The sequence below is a fragment of the Mustelus asterias genome, chromosome 21 (assembly GCF_964213995.1).
Source record: "Mustelus asterias chromosome 21, sMusAst1.hap1.1, whole genome shotgun sequence".
Classification (NCBI taxonomy): domain Eukaryota; kingdom Metazoa; phylum Chordata; class Chondrichthyes; order Carcharhiniformes; family Triakidae; genus Mustelus; species Mustelus asterias.
Window position 1 is genome coordinate 56,892,863 of NC_135821.1, and position 16,655 is coordinate 56,909,517.

At 42.5% G+C, this 16,655-nt stretch overlaps 1 protein-coding gene across 3 annotated transcripts in view; it reads left to right on the plus strand.

The window, feature by feature from the left end:
• Positions 1-9,144: 9,144 nt before the first annotated feature.
• The window catches only part of maco1b (macoilin 1b), a 96,573-nt gene continuing 89,062 nt past the window's right edge, over positions 9,145-16,655 (plus strand). Inside the window, exons 1-2 of one of the 3 annotated variants that reach the window (XM_078237937.1) lie at positions 10,416-10,531; positions 10,665-10,784. In XM_078237937.1, coding sequence (XP_078094063.1) covers positions 10,705-10,784 — 80 coding nt within the window. In that variant the 5' untranslated portion in view covers positions 10,416-10,531; positions 10,665-10,704. Of the gene's footprint in view, positions 9,340-10,415; positions 10,532-10,664; positions 10,785-16,655 lie in introns of those variants that run through there. The other 2 variants (XM_078237938.1, XM_078237939.1) reach the window with 2 other exon arrangements.

The following is a 16,655-nucleotide window of genomic DNA, read 5'->3' on the forward strand; positions in this document are numbered from 1 at the left end:
CCACCTCGGCCTTATGGCTAAAATGAAGCATTAGATCAAGCCCGGGAGGGGGTGCAATGCCTCATCCTGTCAGCTTGGATCTTGTTTGATCGAGTCCAAGATGGGATGCAATGTCTTGCCTTGTCAGCTTGGATCTTGTTTGTCCCTCATGTGGTGACCATGAATTGGATTCAATTTGATTTTGGTTTTTTGGATGGAATAAAAATTTTAAAGAAAATCATGTTTAAGAAACGAAATCTCCATATAATATGATTTATTTAATGTTATTTTATAAAATATGTATTTATAAATGATGAAGTACCTGCTTGTTTTATTTCACCTCAGAAATAAATGCTGGAACGAATCTTCCTGCACCTAGCACACTTTCCCAGCACACTCCTGCACTGCAGCTGTCCAAAATTCTCTATCTGAATTGGTTGGCCAAGACATTTCCATGGCCCAGTCCCTGCTTGGAACAGGCCTGCTCCATGGCAAAGCTAAATACCTGGATGTGGAGTACTAATTTTGGCTGCTGTTGTAAACCTTCAAGACTGACAACACCTGCCATACTTGAAGTTTTGTGGCTTTTTTTATGATTTCACGGGATGCGGGCATTGCTGGTGAGGCCAGTATTTTTTGCCCATCTCCAACTGTCCTGCTAGACCATTTTAGGAAGCATTTAGAAGTCAGTCACATTGCTGTGGGTCTTGAGTCACGTATAGGCCAGACCAGCCAGACGAGGAAAAGATGGCAGATTTCCTTCCCGAATGGGTTTTTAACAACAATTTTCAATGGCTCCATGGTCACTATTAATTCCAAATTTCTTTAATTGAACTTAAATTCTACCAGCTGCCCTGGTGGGATTTGAACCCATGTCCCTAGAATAATAGCCTGGGTCTCTGGATTACTATTCCAGTAACGTTACCACTAGACCACCATTTCCCCCAGTCAGCAGCAATGAGGACTCTAGTATATCCCTGACCTTAGTTCCGTAGCGCAACAGAAGGGACTTTTTTGCGAGGCTGTTGCCAGCCATTTTCCAAACAACCAAGAACTTGGGACATCGCTTTTAGGCCTGATTTTGCATCTCGGAGAAAACTCTACAAATCCTCAGCCTATGTCAAGAAGACATGGGCCCAAAAGTCAATCAACTCTTCTTATCTTATTTGCTGTCACTTAAAGCACCCACTGAAAAACCAACTCCATGTGCGCTAGTGACTGATAAAATAGTCCCAGTCTCATTATGGCAGGGAACATTCTGCATTCTCTCCTTTCCTTCTCTATGAATGGTATGCTTTGTCTGTACAGCATGCAAGAAGCAATACTTTTCACTGTAGACTAATACATGTGACAATAATAAATCAAATCAAATTATAAACTTTGCAAACAGAGGGGAATTTTATGAGTGAAGATTCAGCTAAGAGCTAAAGGTGAAAATTATGTCAACTTGCTGGGAGTTAAGAACTTATTTAGGTTCCCTGACATTTTAAAAAATTGTTTTAGATTTATTCTGTTTGATACCATATGCACCAACAAATTAAGTAATGCTGTTTGTCAGTATTTATATTGTGTCTGTGCACCTGTTGTAATGTTTTAGGCAATCCCTCTTAGGCAGTCCCTCAGGATGGAGGATGACTCACTTCCACTCTGCTTCGATGGGTTCTGAGTTGGGTGATAAGTCCAACTCGTGATCTGCAGACTCTCGCCACAGGTGGGGCAGGTGATGCTTGACAGCCGATGTTTGGAGGTTTTTACTCTCTCCCGGATGCCTCAACTTCACCTCTGCGAGCTCCCAGCGAAGTCTCTCAATGTGTTCAGTGCCTTCCCGAATAAACCTTCTCCATTTTGGTCGGGCACAAGCCAGGGACTCCCATGAGTCAGGGAGGATGCTTAATCTCTTCAGGGACGCTTTGAAGACATCACTAAAACTTTTCCGCTGTCCTCCTGGAAGGTTTTGGCCGCAGCAAAGTTGTGTGTAGAACAGTTACTTCGGGAGTCTGGTATCAAGCTTACAAGTGACATGTCCCACCCAGCGGAGCTGGTTTTGAATGATTAATACCTCAATGCTCGTTTGGGAGCGAATAATGCTGTTGGATTGACTTTCTCGCCACTGGATCTGGAGGTTCTTGCAGAGGCATTGCTGATTGTCCTTCTCCAGTGCTTTGAAGTGCCTGCTGTAGATTGTCCAAGTTTCTGACATATAGAGGAGCATGAGAATCACTGCTACACAGTAATCCAAGGCCTCAGAAATCCTCGTACTCAAATCCTCTTTACCTCAGTCAGCCAAAGGCTGAGCTGGCACATCAGAGGTGATGATAGATTTCGTCGTCTATGTCTGCCTTCTTCTAGAAGAGGTCCTAAGATATGGAAAGTGCTCCACAATTTCCAGGAACTCGCCATTGATCCTCATTGAAGTAAGAAGGTAGGAGTTGGTTAGAGGAGGACTTTAGTTACTCTGGTGTTTAGTGAAAGGCCCATTTTCTCATATGCTTCAGAGAAGGAGTTGATATTGACCTGGAGCTCATTTTCGGTTGAATTGTACTAACGTAATGAAGTTCTTACATTGCTGCTCTATGTGTATCAGTCAGGTCCTAATATTAGTTCATGCTAACTGTAGTATGAAGGGTTAATAGCTTGTATGCATCATCAGTAATGTTACTAATTTGTCTCTAGAACTCAGAAAGAGATGCCTCTGAAAAGAACCTTGTGTTTATCTGTTCCTGTATAGAGTTAATAAACATCTGCAAGTTCCTGGATGCCTTGTCTCCTGTACCCTCTCCTCTGTTAAACACACGCTGGGCCTGTTTCTGATATTACTTCATGGCGGCAGAGGTAAAGTAGCCGAATCACAAGGATCCCTGACGAAATTACCGGTGTCTGGAAAGGAAAAGTCATCGAGCATGTAAAAGTGAGGGAATGACTGCAGCAAGGAATTAAAATGGAAAGTATCAACGGAATCCTAATCAATCGATTAAAGTAACAGATGACCATGGAAAAATCCCGACCTCTACTCAAATTTTGACCAGGTGGAAGGCCCTGGCCAAGCAGCTCACTGGAAAAGCTGATGTCCCAGAATAAACAGGTATAGGACCGTTTCAGGTTAGCACAGAACCCTGATAAAGAGCAGGTTACTACACTTCTTTATATCATTGGTAGCAGTGCAGATGACATTCTAGAAAGACAGGGTATTAATGAGAGCACAGCAAACTATGAAGAGGTTATTAAGGTCTTTGATTCATATTTTAATCCTTGGAGGAACATCATCCTTGATTATGGTTTATCTGACTTCCTGCAGTCCAAAGAAGAGCTAACTTTATCCAAGACAGTTCAATTAGTGAGACAGAGATTGTGCTTTGAAAGCAAGAAGCAGGGGCAAGAGCAGATGCCTGCTACACTTTGATGTAATGGAAGCGAGCTTTCCAACACTCTCAGTGTTATTCATAACTATGGTTCTTGGCCAGACCCCCAAACTGTTGGTAAGATCTAGTTAGGGACCAATAACATTTCATTTTAAGTGTGACAAAGTTTGAGATTTAAGACACTTGCTCAGTGAATAAAGCCACAAGATTCCACGGGTTTTGTACAAACAAAAATAAACTTTACTCTACAAGGTCAAAAAGATAAACAATTTACAATATCCATCTAGTAACATTTAGGGTCAGTATGAGTTACATGCGAATTAACAAGCCAAAAGTGGCCAAACACACCATACTAGACAGTAAATGGCAGATGTGACAAAGACAGAGTCCATGGATTGCTCAACAACTCACCAGACATCAGTAAACACTGTGAGTCATCAATCTCACTAAAACAATGTCTCTCTCTCTCTCTCATGTAGGATTCCATTCTAAACCTTTGGAGATCTAACTTTGGAATTCTTTTCAAAGGTCACTCCAAATTGGATGGCATCAACAATGGCCCACCTCGCAGAATTTCAATCTCATCTTCTGAGTTTCTGTTCACCTGGATTCTTGAGTATACACTCAAACACCAATGCACAAGCACAACTTAAGCTCTCCGGATGTGCCGAGCTGAACACTACTGTTTCGTAGGGGTACATCAGCCCTCATGGCCTGAGTCACCAATCTTCAGATATAATCTTGAATCTTCGGGGCTTCTCCTGAGCTCTCTTCAATTCCCAGGGCTTCCCTGGAACTCCCTTCGTTTAAAGTCTGCTGCCGACAGCCCTTTCCCTATTTGGGGTCTTTTTCTTTGCTCCTTACTTTTTAACTGAACTGGGATCTCTTCCTGTCCCTGTCCCCCCACTCGAGGAGTCTTCTTCTGGGACCTCTCCCTGTCTGCTGCCTGGGACTCTTTATCTCAATGGTGCTCCACTCCCAGTTACCTGGCCTGAGTTTTCATGCTGATTTTTTTTCTTCTTGCACTGCTGTGCTGGGCGAAAATGTTAATATGAGCATGTGCAATAGCTCTGAGGCCCATCAGGAGTTGAAATTCAAAACCTCCACCTTCAACGTTAGGTTTGACTTTCATAATAGACTGTATAGATGTGCATTCCAAATTATCTGGAATCAGAATCTACTGATGACCAGGAAACCATCGTCAATAGTTGGAAAAATCCACCTGGTTCACTAGTGTTCTTTTGAGAAGGAAATCTGCTGTCTTTACCTGGTCTTGCCGACATGTGACTCCAAAGCCACAGCAATGTGGTTGAGGCTCAACTGCCCTCGGACAAGTAGGGATCGGCAATAAATGCTGGCCAGCCAGCGATGCCCATATCTCACAAATGAATAAAAAGAAAGCTTCTTTATGTACCAGATGCAATGGAAATCCAAGGCAACTCAAAAAGGCTTGAACCAGCCAGAGGAGGAAATTCTGAATCTTACACAATTTTTGAGGAGAGAGCGATGAGGATCATACCCAAGATATCACATACGACTGTGACCAGGATGCCAATTCACCTGACTAATCCGATAAAGACACTGATGACATAGTAAAACCTGATGCGGGTACTGACTTTAATCAAGAGAAACCAGGAACAGAAGCTCTGACAATGGCCAGTGAGACAAGTGCAGAACAAAGTGCTTACTCGCCAAACACTGACATCAGGACTGATGAAGGGGTGACAGACACTGTTGATGTACTAGGCACTGGTCTCTCACACACCTCAGAGGTGCGGGGAAGTGTAACTTCTCTGAATCTAGTTCAGACAGCATAACAACAACCTGACTGATTTAAACACAATATAGTCACAAAACCTGAGGCGACATTCAACTCTATTCCAGTTGCTGTCATTGCTGAAGCTCTCAAAATGCCATTGCCCAGCGAACAGTAAGCTCACGCTGACGTTAAAGCAGTCTGTGCACATGCTGAGCAATCACAAGCAGAAAGTCAAACCCTCACAGTATTGACTCAAGTATCAGTAACTCCACTTGAGGATAATCTTCATTCTTCTGTTTGTCCATCGGATTCATTCTTGAATGAATTGGGAGTGCACAACACTTCATTCAGGGCACAGGAATCATCGAACTCCCCTAAGCAACAGCAACGAAACATCTGGACCAGAAGATTGCAGACACACTACAGCCATGCAAACCTGAACAGAAGCTGACCAGGTCTCCTACACTCAAGAAAGTGCAACCAGCAGCATAACCTTTAGAGAGGGTACAAAAAAGAAGAAACAGGGAATAGACAAACGGTCATACACTGTACTCAAGGAAGATATATCGGGTCTACTGGAGGAGAAAGCAGGATCAGGATACTGAATTTGATGATCAGCCATGATCAAAATGAATGGTGGAGCAGGGCCAAATGTTTCTATGATTCAAGTGTATTCCAGGAAGAATATGGAGAATATACATCCTACACATCCACTAAGAGTCAAGAATACTGTTGGAAATTTACGCCATTCGCACATGAGACTGTGGGGGGAAGGGGGTAGTAGGATGTGTAAATGGTTAATGTTAACGAGTAGAATGAAAGAAATGAAAGAATGAAAGACTTGGGAGAGATAGAGTCATAGAGGTTTACAGCATGGAAACAGGCCCTTCGGCCCAACTTGTCCATGCCATCCTTTTTTTTAAACCCCTAAGCTGGTCCCAATTGCCCACATTTGGCCCATATCCCTCTATACCCATTGTACCCATGTAACTATCTAAATGTTTTTTAAAAGACTAAATTGTACCCGCCTCTACTACTACTTCTGGCAGCTTTTTCCAGACACTCACCACCCTCTGTGTGAAACAAATTGCCCCTCTGGACACTTTTGTATCTCTCCCTTCTCACCTTAAACCTATGTCCTCTAATTTTAGACTTCCCTACTTTTGGGAAAAGATATTGACTATCTATCTGATCTATGCCCCTCATTATTTTATAGATCTCTATAAGATCACCCCTCAACCTCCTACGCTCCAGAGAAAAAAGTCCCAGTCTATCCAGCCTCTCCTTATAACTCAAACCATCAAGTCCCGGTAGCATCCAAGTAAATCTTTTCTGTACTTTTTCTAGTTTAATAATATCCTTTCCAAAATAGGGTGATCAGAACTGTACACAGTATTCCATGTGTGGCCTTACCAATGTCTTGTACAACTTCAACAAGACATCCCAACTTCTGTATTCAATGTCCTGACCAATGAAAACAAGCATGCTGAATGCCTTCTTCACCACTCTGTCCACCTGTGACTCCACTTTCAAGGAGCTATGAACCTGTACCCCTAGATCTCTTTGTTCTGTAACTCCCCAACACCCTACCATTAACTGAGTAAGTCCTGCCCTGGTTCAACCTACCAAAATGCATCACCTCGCAATTATCTAAATTAAACTCCATCTGCCATTCGTCAGCCCGCTGGCCACAGGCCTCCAGTTTGAAAAATAACCCTCTACAACCACCCACTAGCTTCTGTCATCAAGCCAATTTTGTATCCATTTAGCTACCTCACCCTGGATCCCGTGAGATTTAAACTTATGCAACAACCTACCATGCGGTACCTTGTCAAAGGCCTTGCTAAAGTCCATGTAGACAACATCAACTGGACTGCTCTCATCTACCTTCTTGGTTACCCCTTCAAAAAACTCAATCAAATTTGTGAGACATGATTTTCCACTCACAAAGCCATGCTGACTGTTCCTAATCAGTCCTTGAGTCTCTAAATGCCTGTAGATCCTGTCTCTCAAAATACCTTCCAACAACTTACCCACCACAGATGTGAGGCTCACCGGCCTGTAGTTCCCCAGCTTTTCCCTGCAGCCCTTTTTAAACAAAGGCACACATTTACCACCCTCCAATCTTCAGGCACCTCACCTGTGACTATCGATGATACAAATATCCCTGCTAGGGGACCCGCAATTTCCTCCCTGGATGTAGTACAATGGCTTAATAGCTATTATGCTAATAGCCAGTATACATCATCAATGATGTCAGATCACATGTCTGTACAACTCAGAAGGAGGTGCCCCTGGAAGGGAGCCTGTCTATTCCTGAAAATAGTTGCATATAGTTAACGAACATTTGAAAGTTCCTGGATGCCTTGTTTCCAGTAGTCTCTGTTAAGCATACCCTGAGCCTTTTTCTGATATTCGTTCACTAACTAGATGGTACCTTGCACCAATCAGATCATTTGAAAATAAATGTTGTCTTCTTTTAGCCAGTATAACATTTTCTTAACCAGTGTATTACATGATTAATAAATACAAAATTCTGTCATTAACTCTTTCCAATTTCTTCATTAATTCCCCTTACATTTTTCCAATTAAATTTTTGACCACCACAGTTATCCACACCTCTTGTAATCAAGGCCGGGCCAACATTTATCCCAACAGAAGACTGTGCGATGAATGTGAAAAACATGTGCAAACACAGTAGACCAAATGTATGTTCGTGCTGATGATTCCACTACTCCGTATCACCTGGTGCTCACTCTGGCTGCTCTGTATTCACTTCCTCAGCTACTTCTGATTCCAAAAAGACAGTGAGAGAGAATAACAGATTAGGGCAGAAAATACATAGAACAGCGTTAAACAAATTACAGCTGATGCAGTGAAAAAAGAGAAACAGACACACATTGCATGAATAACAGACAGATTGACTCAATGGAGAGAAAAGCAATTAAAATATACTCATGGGAAACCATATAATGGCTCCTTAGGGAACCCCAAACTTCCTGGCATAGATATGCATATTAGACGCAGCCAAAATAATCACATGGCGCCAGTGACAAATCTGTGTCCTCTGTTTTTTTTCAATAATCACAATTCAGAATGCACAAAACAATCCTGAAGCAGCACACACACAAAACAAGTCTAAATACAGTTTTGGTGGTCTGCCCATCCCCAGGAAAGTCAGCAACACCTGCTACAAAACAAAAAAAACATGGCATCAGCTCAAGTAGCAGATGCAGAAGACTGCAGTCCACACCTGAAACTACCCATTAAAAAGTGTAGGCAATGATTTAGAAATGTGGGTGTCAAATGCAGAATAAGGGTTAGTTGGAAGAGCTACAGCTTGTGTCAGATGTCACCACTGTTAAAATAAAACTATCCTTTAATTTATGCTTTAATTTCACTTGTGAACCAATATTTAAGTTTTTTAAAAATCTTATTAGTGTCACAAATAGGCTTACATTAACGCTGCAGTGAAGTTACTGTGAAAATCCCCTAGTTGCCACACTCTGGCACCTGCTCGCGTACACTGAATGGGAATTTAGCATGGCCAATGCATCTAACCAGTACATCTTTTCGGACTGTGGGAGGAAACCGGAGCACCCGGAGGAAACCCACATAGACACGGGCAGAACATGCAGACTCTGCAAAAGCAGTGATCCAAGAATTGAACCTGGGTTCCTGGTGCTGTGAGGCAACAGTGCTAACCACTGTGCCACCGTGCCACCCATAATATCCAAGTAGTTGGTGCAGAAAAATAGTTTGCCAGGCTGCTTTTGACAAAAAGGTTCAAGCAACCCATGCCACCTCCTGGATCAGGTTCTGGTGTGATATAGTTGTAAGAAGTTTAACAACACCAGGTTAAAGTCCAACAGGTTTATTTGGTAGCAAAAGCCAAAGCAAAAGCCGAAAGGGGTTGGTTTCATTTGATTTAATTCTTTGTTTGAAAGGGAGAAGAAAACGGATGGCGAGCGAGAGGAGAGGGGGGGCCGGGGAGGTGGGAAATATTCTCTTCAGGATCTGAAAACCGTTCCAAATTAATTATTTTTTTTCCTTTCCCCCACCCCCCGCCGAATTTTTATGTGAAATTTTTATTTCTTTTTGTTTTTTTGTAAAAAAATAAAGAGGAAAGTGTGTTGAAGGAGGGGAAAGGCAGCGAAGGACAATGAAGAGGCGCAATGCTGATTGCAGCAAGATCAGGAGGCTGTTAAAACGGAACAGGATCACCGAGGGGATATACGGCAGGTAAGGGAGAGAGAGAAAAAAATAAACACAGCACCAAGTGCAAACCTTCCACCGACTATTGTTATTTCGGGAGGAGCCACCACTCTGCCCCTGGACCTCTTGAGAGAGCGGGGGGGGGGGGGGGGGGGAGCGGAGAAGCGTTTGCTACCAAAAGTGTGGCTTTTGCTACCAAATAAACCTGTTGGACTTTAACCTGGTGTTGTTAAACTTCTTACTGTGTTTACCCCAGTCCAACGCCGGCATCTCCACATCGTGATATAGTTGAGCATAATGAAATTATTTATAAATTAAATGTAATTAATTATTGCATGAATATTCATTCCTATTCAGGGAACTAATTTAATTTGATTTTGCTGCATACACTGAGTTTTAGCCCCACCAACCCCCGGCCTGTAACTTGAGGCACAATCTGCATACGTGGAAGCCTGCGCACACTCCCCCAGGCAATGCACCTCCCAGCGACACCGCAACCGAACCTGCCTGCCACTGTGACGTGCTCCCGCCCATTGGTTGGGCACCGCTGACGGACAGCGCCAACCACTGGGCGTCCGCGCCAACCAAGCTTGTGTGTGACGCTAAGCGCGCATGCGTGAAGTCTTTCCGTGTGTGTTTGCGCTCCCAACAACCGAGCGCATGCGTAATGTCTCATGCCTGTGCACCCAAGAACCTGGCGCATGCGGAATGTCTCCTAAGCCTGTGCGCCCAACAACATGACGCATGCGTCATATCCCCTTCTCTGTGTATGTGCGCCCCCAACAACCTGGCGCATGCGTAATGTCTCTTATGCGTGTGCGCCCAACAACCTGGCGCATGCGTAATGTCTCCCTCTCTCTCCCCCCCCCACACAGCTTGACGTCTCTCCCAGTGCCCCCCCGCCCTTTGCCTCCCGTCTATTGGGTCATCCCTGATGATTGACAGGGGTGACCGCGGTACCGGTTGGTGGAGCGGCCTGCCAATCAACTGCGGCGGTCTCCGATTGGCCAAGCGCCCACGTTAATCACAGTGAACAAGGCAGACAAGGACCCGCCCCCCGGCCTCCCTCTCCTCCCCTCCCCTCCCCCCCCCCCCTCCAGCCCAGAGAAAAAAAAATATTGGCTTGGACCGAAAGGGGTTGGTTTCATTTGATTTAATTCTTTGTTTGAAAGGGAGAAGAAAACGGATGGCGAGCGAGAGGAGAGGGGGGGCCGGGGAGGTGGGAAATATTCTCTTCAGGATCTGAAAACCGTTCCAAATTAATTATTTTTTTTCCTTTCCCCCACCCCCCCCCCCGCCGAATTTTTATGTGAAATTTTTATTTCTTTTTGTTTTTTTGTAAAAAAATAAAGAGGAAAGTGTGTTGAAGGAGGGGAAAGGCAGCGAAGGACAATGAAGAGGCGCAATGCTGATTGCAGCAAGATCAGGAGGCCGTTAAAACGGAACAGGATCACCGAGGGGATATACGGCAGGTAAGGGAGAGAGAGAAAAAAATAAACACAGCACCAAGTGCAAACCTTCCACCGACTATTGTTATTTCGGGAGGAGCCACCACTCTGCCCCTGGACCTCTTGAGAGAGCAGGGGGGGGGGGGGGGGGAGCGGAGAAGCGTTTGGCGGCTTTGGCTCTGGGTGTGTTTCCTCTGGACTAGGCCACACACAAGCCTGGGACTCCCGTAATAGAGAGGGAGGGGGGTGGGGAGGGTGAGGGACATGTGGGGCAGCAGCATTATGTTCTTGTTTGGGGGGAGCAGCATTATGTTCTTGTTTGGGGGGAGCAGCATTATGTTCTTCTTTTGCTTCCTCGAGGCATTCTGGAAACATCCCTTTTTTATTATTTATTTTTGTGGTTTCCTTTTCTGGAAACATCCCTTTTTATTCATTTTTTTTGGGTGAAATATATATATATAGTGTGTGTGTGAACTGAGGACTTAACAGCCATGTGTGTGTCTCTGCCTCTTGTTGTGCTTGTTCTTCTTGCCAGTGACATTGTGATCAAGAGCAGAGTGAGGTTACTGTTGCTGCTCTCTCTGTCTCTCAGAGACTTCACTCAGAGCTGTCATAATATGGTCCCTGGCCTGACCTGGCAGCTGAAATTTTGATGCACCCCCTCAACTGAATTGTGGATTTTTTTCTCTTTTTGTTTTAAGTTTACACGCTGCATAACTTCTTTTGGAGTTGGAATTTGCTGTGCTCAATTTTGGACAATTATATCCACTATTCCAGTTTTCTCTTTTTTTAAAAAGAAAGTAACTTCACCTCGGCACTTATTCTTCTGGAATGTTCACAGCGGTGTGATTTTTTTTTTCCTTTGTTAGTTATTCCAGTAGATAAGTCCCAGAACCGCCCCCCCCCCCCCAACTTTTATTGATGCTGTCTCTTTCTACCGTAGATAATGTTTAATTCCATTTTGTACATGGTTCTTTGTTTTGTACAGGGCAGGCCTATGTTATGGGTTATAATTGTCAGTGTTGTTGAACACCATAACTTTCTGGAATTTCAATCTTTTGTCAATGTAAAATGTCTTGTTTTAATGTCTTCATTTTCCTTTTGGAATGTAAACTGTACCATGAAATCAATTTATTCTTTCTCCCATTCTCTCATACTTTGTTGTTCAAAAATTGTAAAATTGATATTACCTAGCAATGCTAGGAATTAGAAATCCTGATTCTTTAGTCTTTTATTATGAAAATGATTATTTACAGTCAAACATATTTATATGTGACAACTACAATGGTGCAAGTCTATTATTGAACTTAACTTTTTGAGTTACTGTTAGGTGGAGGGATACATGGCAGCTGATTTGTACACAGCAGGATCCCACAAGCAGTAGTCAAGTGAATGACTTTTTGGGGGGGCACTGGTTGAGGGATAAATGTTGGCCTGAACACCAGAAGAACTCCCCTGTTCAAATAGTACCACAGGCTTTTTTATGCACACATGAGGATGTCAGTTTTATGTCTGTTTGGAAACATGGCACTTCTGATAGTGTAGCACTCCCTCAGTATTGCATTGGAGTCTCAGTTTGGATTAAGTACTCGAGCCTCTGGAGTGTGGCATGAACAGCCTTCTGACTCTGAGATTTCTATTACTGACAAAGGTGACATTTAGTGTCCTTGAAACTCTGACCTGCACTTTTAAGGTAAGAGTTGAGAAAGGCTGTTGTCAACATATGAGATCTTTCAACTGATATCTTTTTAATTGTATTTTTGCAGTTCTTAAATATTGACACTACATATGTGGATGTTAATAGTTAAGCCTTTAAAATCTAAGTGCGTTCTTTGAACAGCTGATTGTCAATAGTGTAAAGTTGTAATTTTTGGTTAATGGTGCTGATGGTTTGATATCATCTAAGAGACTGCGTTCCCATTGGAAGCAATGTAACAAGTCACATTCTGTGAACGAGAAACAAGTTTTATTTGGGCGAAATTAGAAACTTCAGCAATGTATTGAAGTGGAAAGGATAAACTAAAGTTCATGCTGCCTTTAGTGTCCCAGCCGTAATGTGGCGACTAGGGAATTTTCACAGTAACTTCATTGCAGTGTTAATGTAAGCCTAGTTGTGACTAATAAACTTTAGTTGATGCTTGAAAATATCAGTGAAGGTTTAGAACAGAAAAGACTGAAGTTTGATGACCTGCAATTCAATTAGTTCCAATGTAGTTAAAGCTAGAAGTGACAGTTTGCACATCTTTTCCATATAATTAATTGGTAGCTTAGCCCATTATGTAGTGAACATATTGCAAACTGGGACAGAAATGTTATGTCAAGTTAGTGTAAAAATAAATTGAATCGGCTTTATAGTAGCCCTTCTCTTCCTCTCTCTGAATTTTGGAAGACAATTTTTTTACTGCATTCTAGTGTTTGGATGTGAAGCCACTAGGTGCTGGAAGTCCTGAACTTGTTGACACCTAGCAATAGCATCACAGCAGAACATTAAATTGGTGTGTGTGTGAAAGCACCTTTGAATTCATCAGCAGTAAAATTGTGGAACCTTGACTATTTATTTCACTGACACTGAGTGCATTTAGAAGGTTTGACCAAAAAACTTCATGATGGTAGTGATATATAATACCGAGATTCTTGTGTTTGTAATGAATAATATTCATGTAAGATTAATTTATGAGTTGCCTGAGAAAGTTGCAGTGAAACAAATACTTAAATAAAGCTTAAAGTTGGTGTTGGCTTAAAGGAAACTTGAATCTAGTTTTTATACTGGCAGCATGGTGGCACAATGGTTGCCAGTGTTGCCTCAGTGCCAGGGGCCCGGGTTCAATTCTAGCCTTGGGCGACTGTGTGGAGTTTGCACGTTCTGCCCATGTCTGTGTGGGTTGCATCTGTGTGCTCCAGTTTCCCCCCTCAGTTGAAAAAGATGTGCAGGTTAGGTGAATTGGCCATGATCGATGTGAAGTGTTACAGGATTATGGGTTAGGGCAGTGGGTTGGGACCTAGATAGGGTGCTCTTCCAGAGAGTTGGTGCAGACTCAATGGGCCAAATAGCCTCTTCTGTACTGAAGGGATTCTAAAGCACGCAGATACATAAGGCTTTTTGGTACTGCACTAATGTTGAAGTGATTAACTGTTTAAAATCTACATTGCTGTGATTACAGCGTGGTGTTATTGTCCACAGTAATGCAATGTAAATTTGTTTTAAGTCTTTAAAATTCAAACTCTGTGGCATGCTTTGAATTGCAAATTCACCCGCTAACAGTATCCATGCTGTGGCAAATACAAAGGTGCTAGCTTGTCAGTTCTCATTGTAACAGTTCTTGATTGAGATATCATTGGCATGCCATGATTTTGAGAGCCATACCTGGGACCCCCACATAGGGAGACACATCAGGTTATTTTAGTTCTTTGTCTATTGGTGTGCATGGAGAAAAGAAAATTGTTCATTCCATCCAATTTACAGTGTCATTCAACACTGTTGCAGGTCATTCATTTTCCTCCTGGAATGGCACAGAGTTCATATCACTATGCTGTATTGAATCTTGGTTGATAGTTAGCCTTTTCAACTTCAGTGTAAACATATGTTGGAACTTTTAACTTGTTAACCTCAGGCTGGGATGAATTTAAATCATTTAAGCTTCTGACCTGTAATTTTGTGCATGTTATTTATTAAACTATAAATTTTATTAAACAATGCATGAAAAAAATCTGGTCTACAGACTTTTTATGGTTTACTTGACATGTAGAATAGAATAGTTAGTGCTTGTTCATTTGGTCCAGTTAAACGTGTTCAGACTGATAGTGAGATGCCTTTTCTTGCTTGTAATCCAAACTGTCAGGAAAAAATATGGATGGGGCTGGACCTTGCTGGAAAAAGCCATGTTAACTATGCATGCTGTTAATAAGCAAATAGATCAACAAGTTTGGGGATTGAGAAGCAAATCATGAATTGTACCGTGCATAAACAGCATCTTGCCATTGACTTCCATTACTTTGTAGCACTTGCTGGATTTGCACATTCATTTTCCTTTTAAACTTGTTGTTGAAAGTTGGAGATGGAATGTAAGTATCTTTTAACAATTGATCATTGTCAATAGAGCGCCAATCGACCTCTCTGGAGAAGGGAAGGGAAAATCTGAACTGCTTCTCCATGTAGTTAATTGTTAGAGATGTAAAAGTAACTTTTGCATTTATTTCCCTTTTTGAACTTTTTGTTCTCTTTCTCAATCCACCTCTCTTCCTCTTTCATTACCTGATTGGACTCTAATTCGCCCTCCTTCTCTGACCCTGTTTCTTTCACGTCCTTAAATACCATTGGTTAATGAAAGATACTGATGGACCTGCCTTTCACTATGATCCAATATGTTTCATTGCCCTTGCCTGCTGCTGCAAAATGTTACTGACTTGTAAAGTGCAAGAGGCAGTTTACTCGGGTACACAGTGAGATGCCCTCCTCCAGAAAAAGACCAGGCCCATAGATGTACGTTGGATGTTTACCACCCGCCCACCACAGAATTGGAGTGGGCGAGGGACGGATAATGGAAATATTCATTGACCTCAGGCAGGATCTTGTGGTTTTGGGGCGAGCAAAGCTGTAAAATCCTACCCATAGTTTCCCCACAGTAGAATGGTTCCAAGATGTTGGGCCTTGCATTAGAGTGTATTGCAGGTTTTGGTTTTTTTACAACAAAAAGCTTGATAATCTTTCCATCAACATTTTTTTCTCTCTTTTACCTGTTACAAATCTATTTTTTTTCAAATCCAGCGTGTCCTCATGCAGGTTTCAATAAAGTCTTGATTTTTAAAACTTCTTATTTACTTACATGCAAGCAACTTGTCAGTGATTATTGATCCCACCCTTAAATCTGTTGAACTTCTTGCATTGGACGTTTTTTTTATTTATCCATATTGCAGTGGCAGCTGGTACAAAGATATCAATTGTAGTTGATTGGTAAAAGAACCAGAGGGAGATGAGGAAGAGTTCTTTTATGCAATGACTTGTTATGGCTTGGAATGTAGTGACCGAATGGGAATTGGAAATACACTTAAAGGGAAAAAAGTTGGCGGGCTATGGGGCAAGAACAGGCAGTGGAATAGTTTTTCGGGGACATGATGGGCTGAAAGGCTTCCTGTGAGATAGCATGTTAATGGTATGATTGTGTTTTCTGTGTTTTTCAAAATGTTTTTATTGAATATTTTCATTTTACCAAATAATGCAACAAACCTGAAATCCAGAACAGCAGAGAATAATCATCATTCCACACATATATGCAGAAAAGACTGGCAAATATCATAACAATAGGTTTGGATTATCAATTACAATTCATTTTGATTGGTGCCTCCATTCACACGTATAATGAAAGGATATTATAAAGAGTGGGGGATAACAGGATAAAGCCATGAACACCTAGCACTCCCAAGTCCACAGGATAACAAGGACCGAGCGACATAACATAAGGGAGTCCCTGTGAGCTCAAATACAACAAATGAAGGCTAAAACAGAACCCCAAAACCGCCAAACAATGAAAGGATACCCCGAAAGAGGGGAACATCAGGATACAACCCCAAACTCAAGAGGTTGTGTGACATTGTACATGCTGCCCACCGCTGCCAAAATTTGGGGCGGCATGGTGGCACAATGGTTAGCGTTGCTGCCTCACAGTACCAAAGAACTGGGTTCAATCCGGCTTCAGGTCACTGTCTGTGTGGAGTTTGCACATTCTCCCCATGTCTGCGTGGGTTTCCTCCGGGTGCTCTGGTTTCCCCCCTCAGTCCAAAGATGTGTGGGTTAGGTGGATTGGCCATGATAAATTGACCCTAGTGTTAGGGAAATTAGCATTGTAAATATGTGGGGTTATGGGAATAGGGCCTGAGTGGGATTGTGGTCGGTGCAGA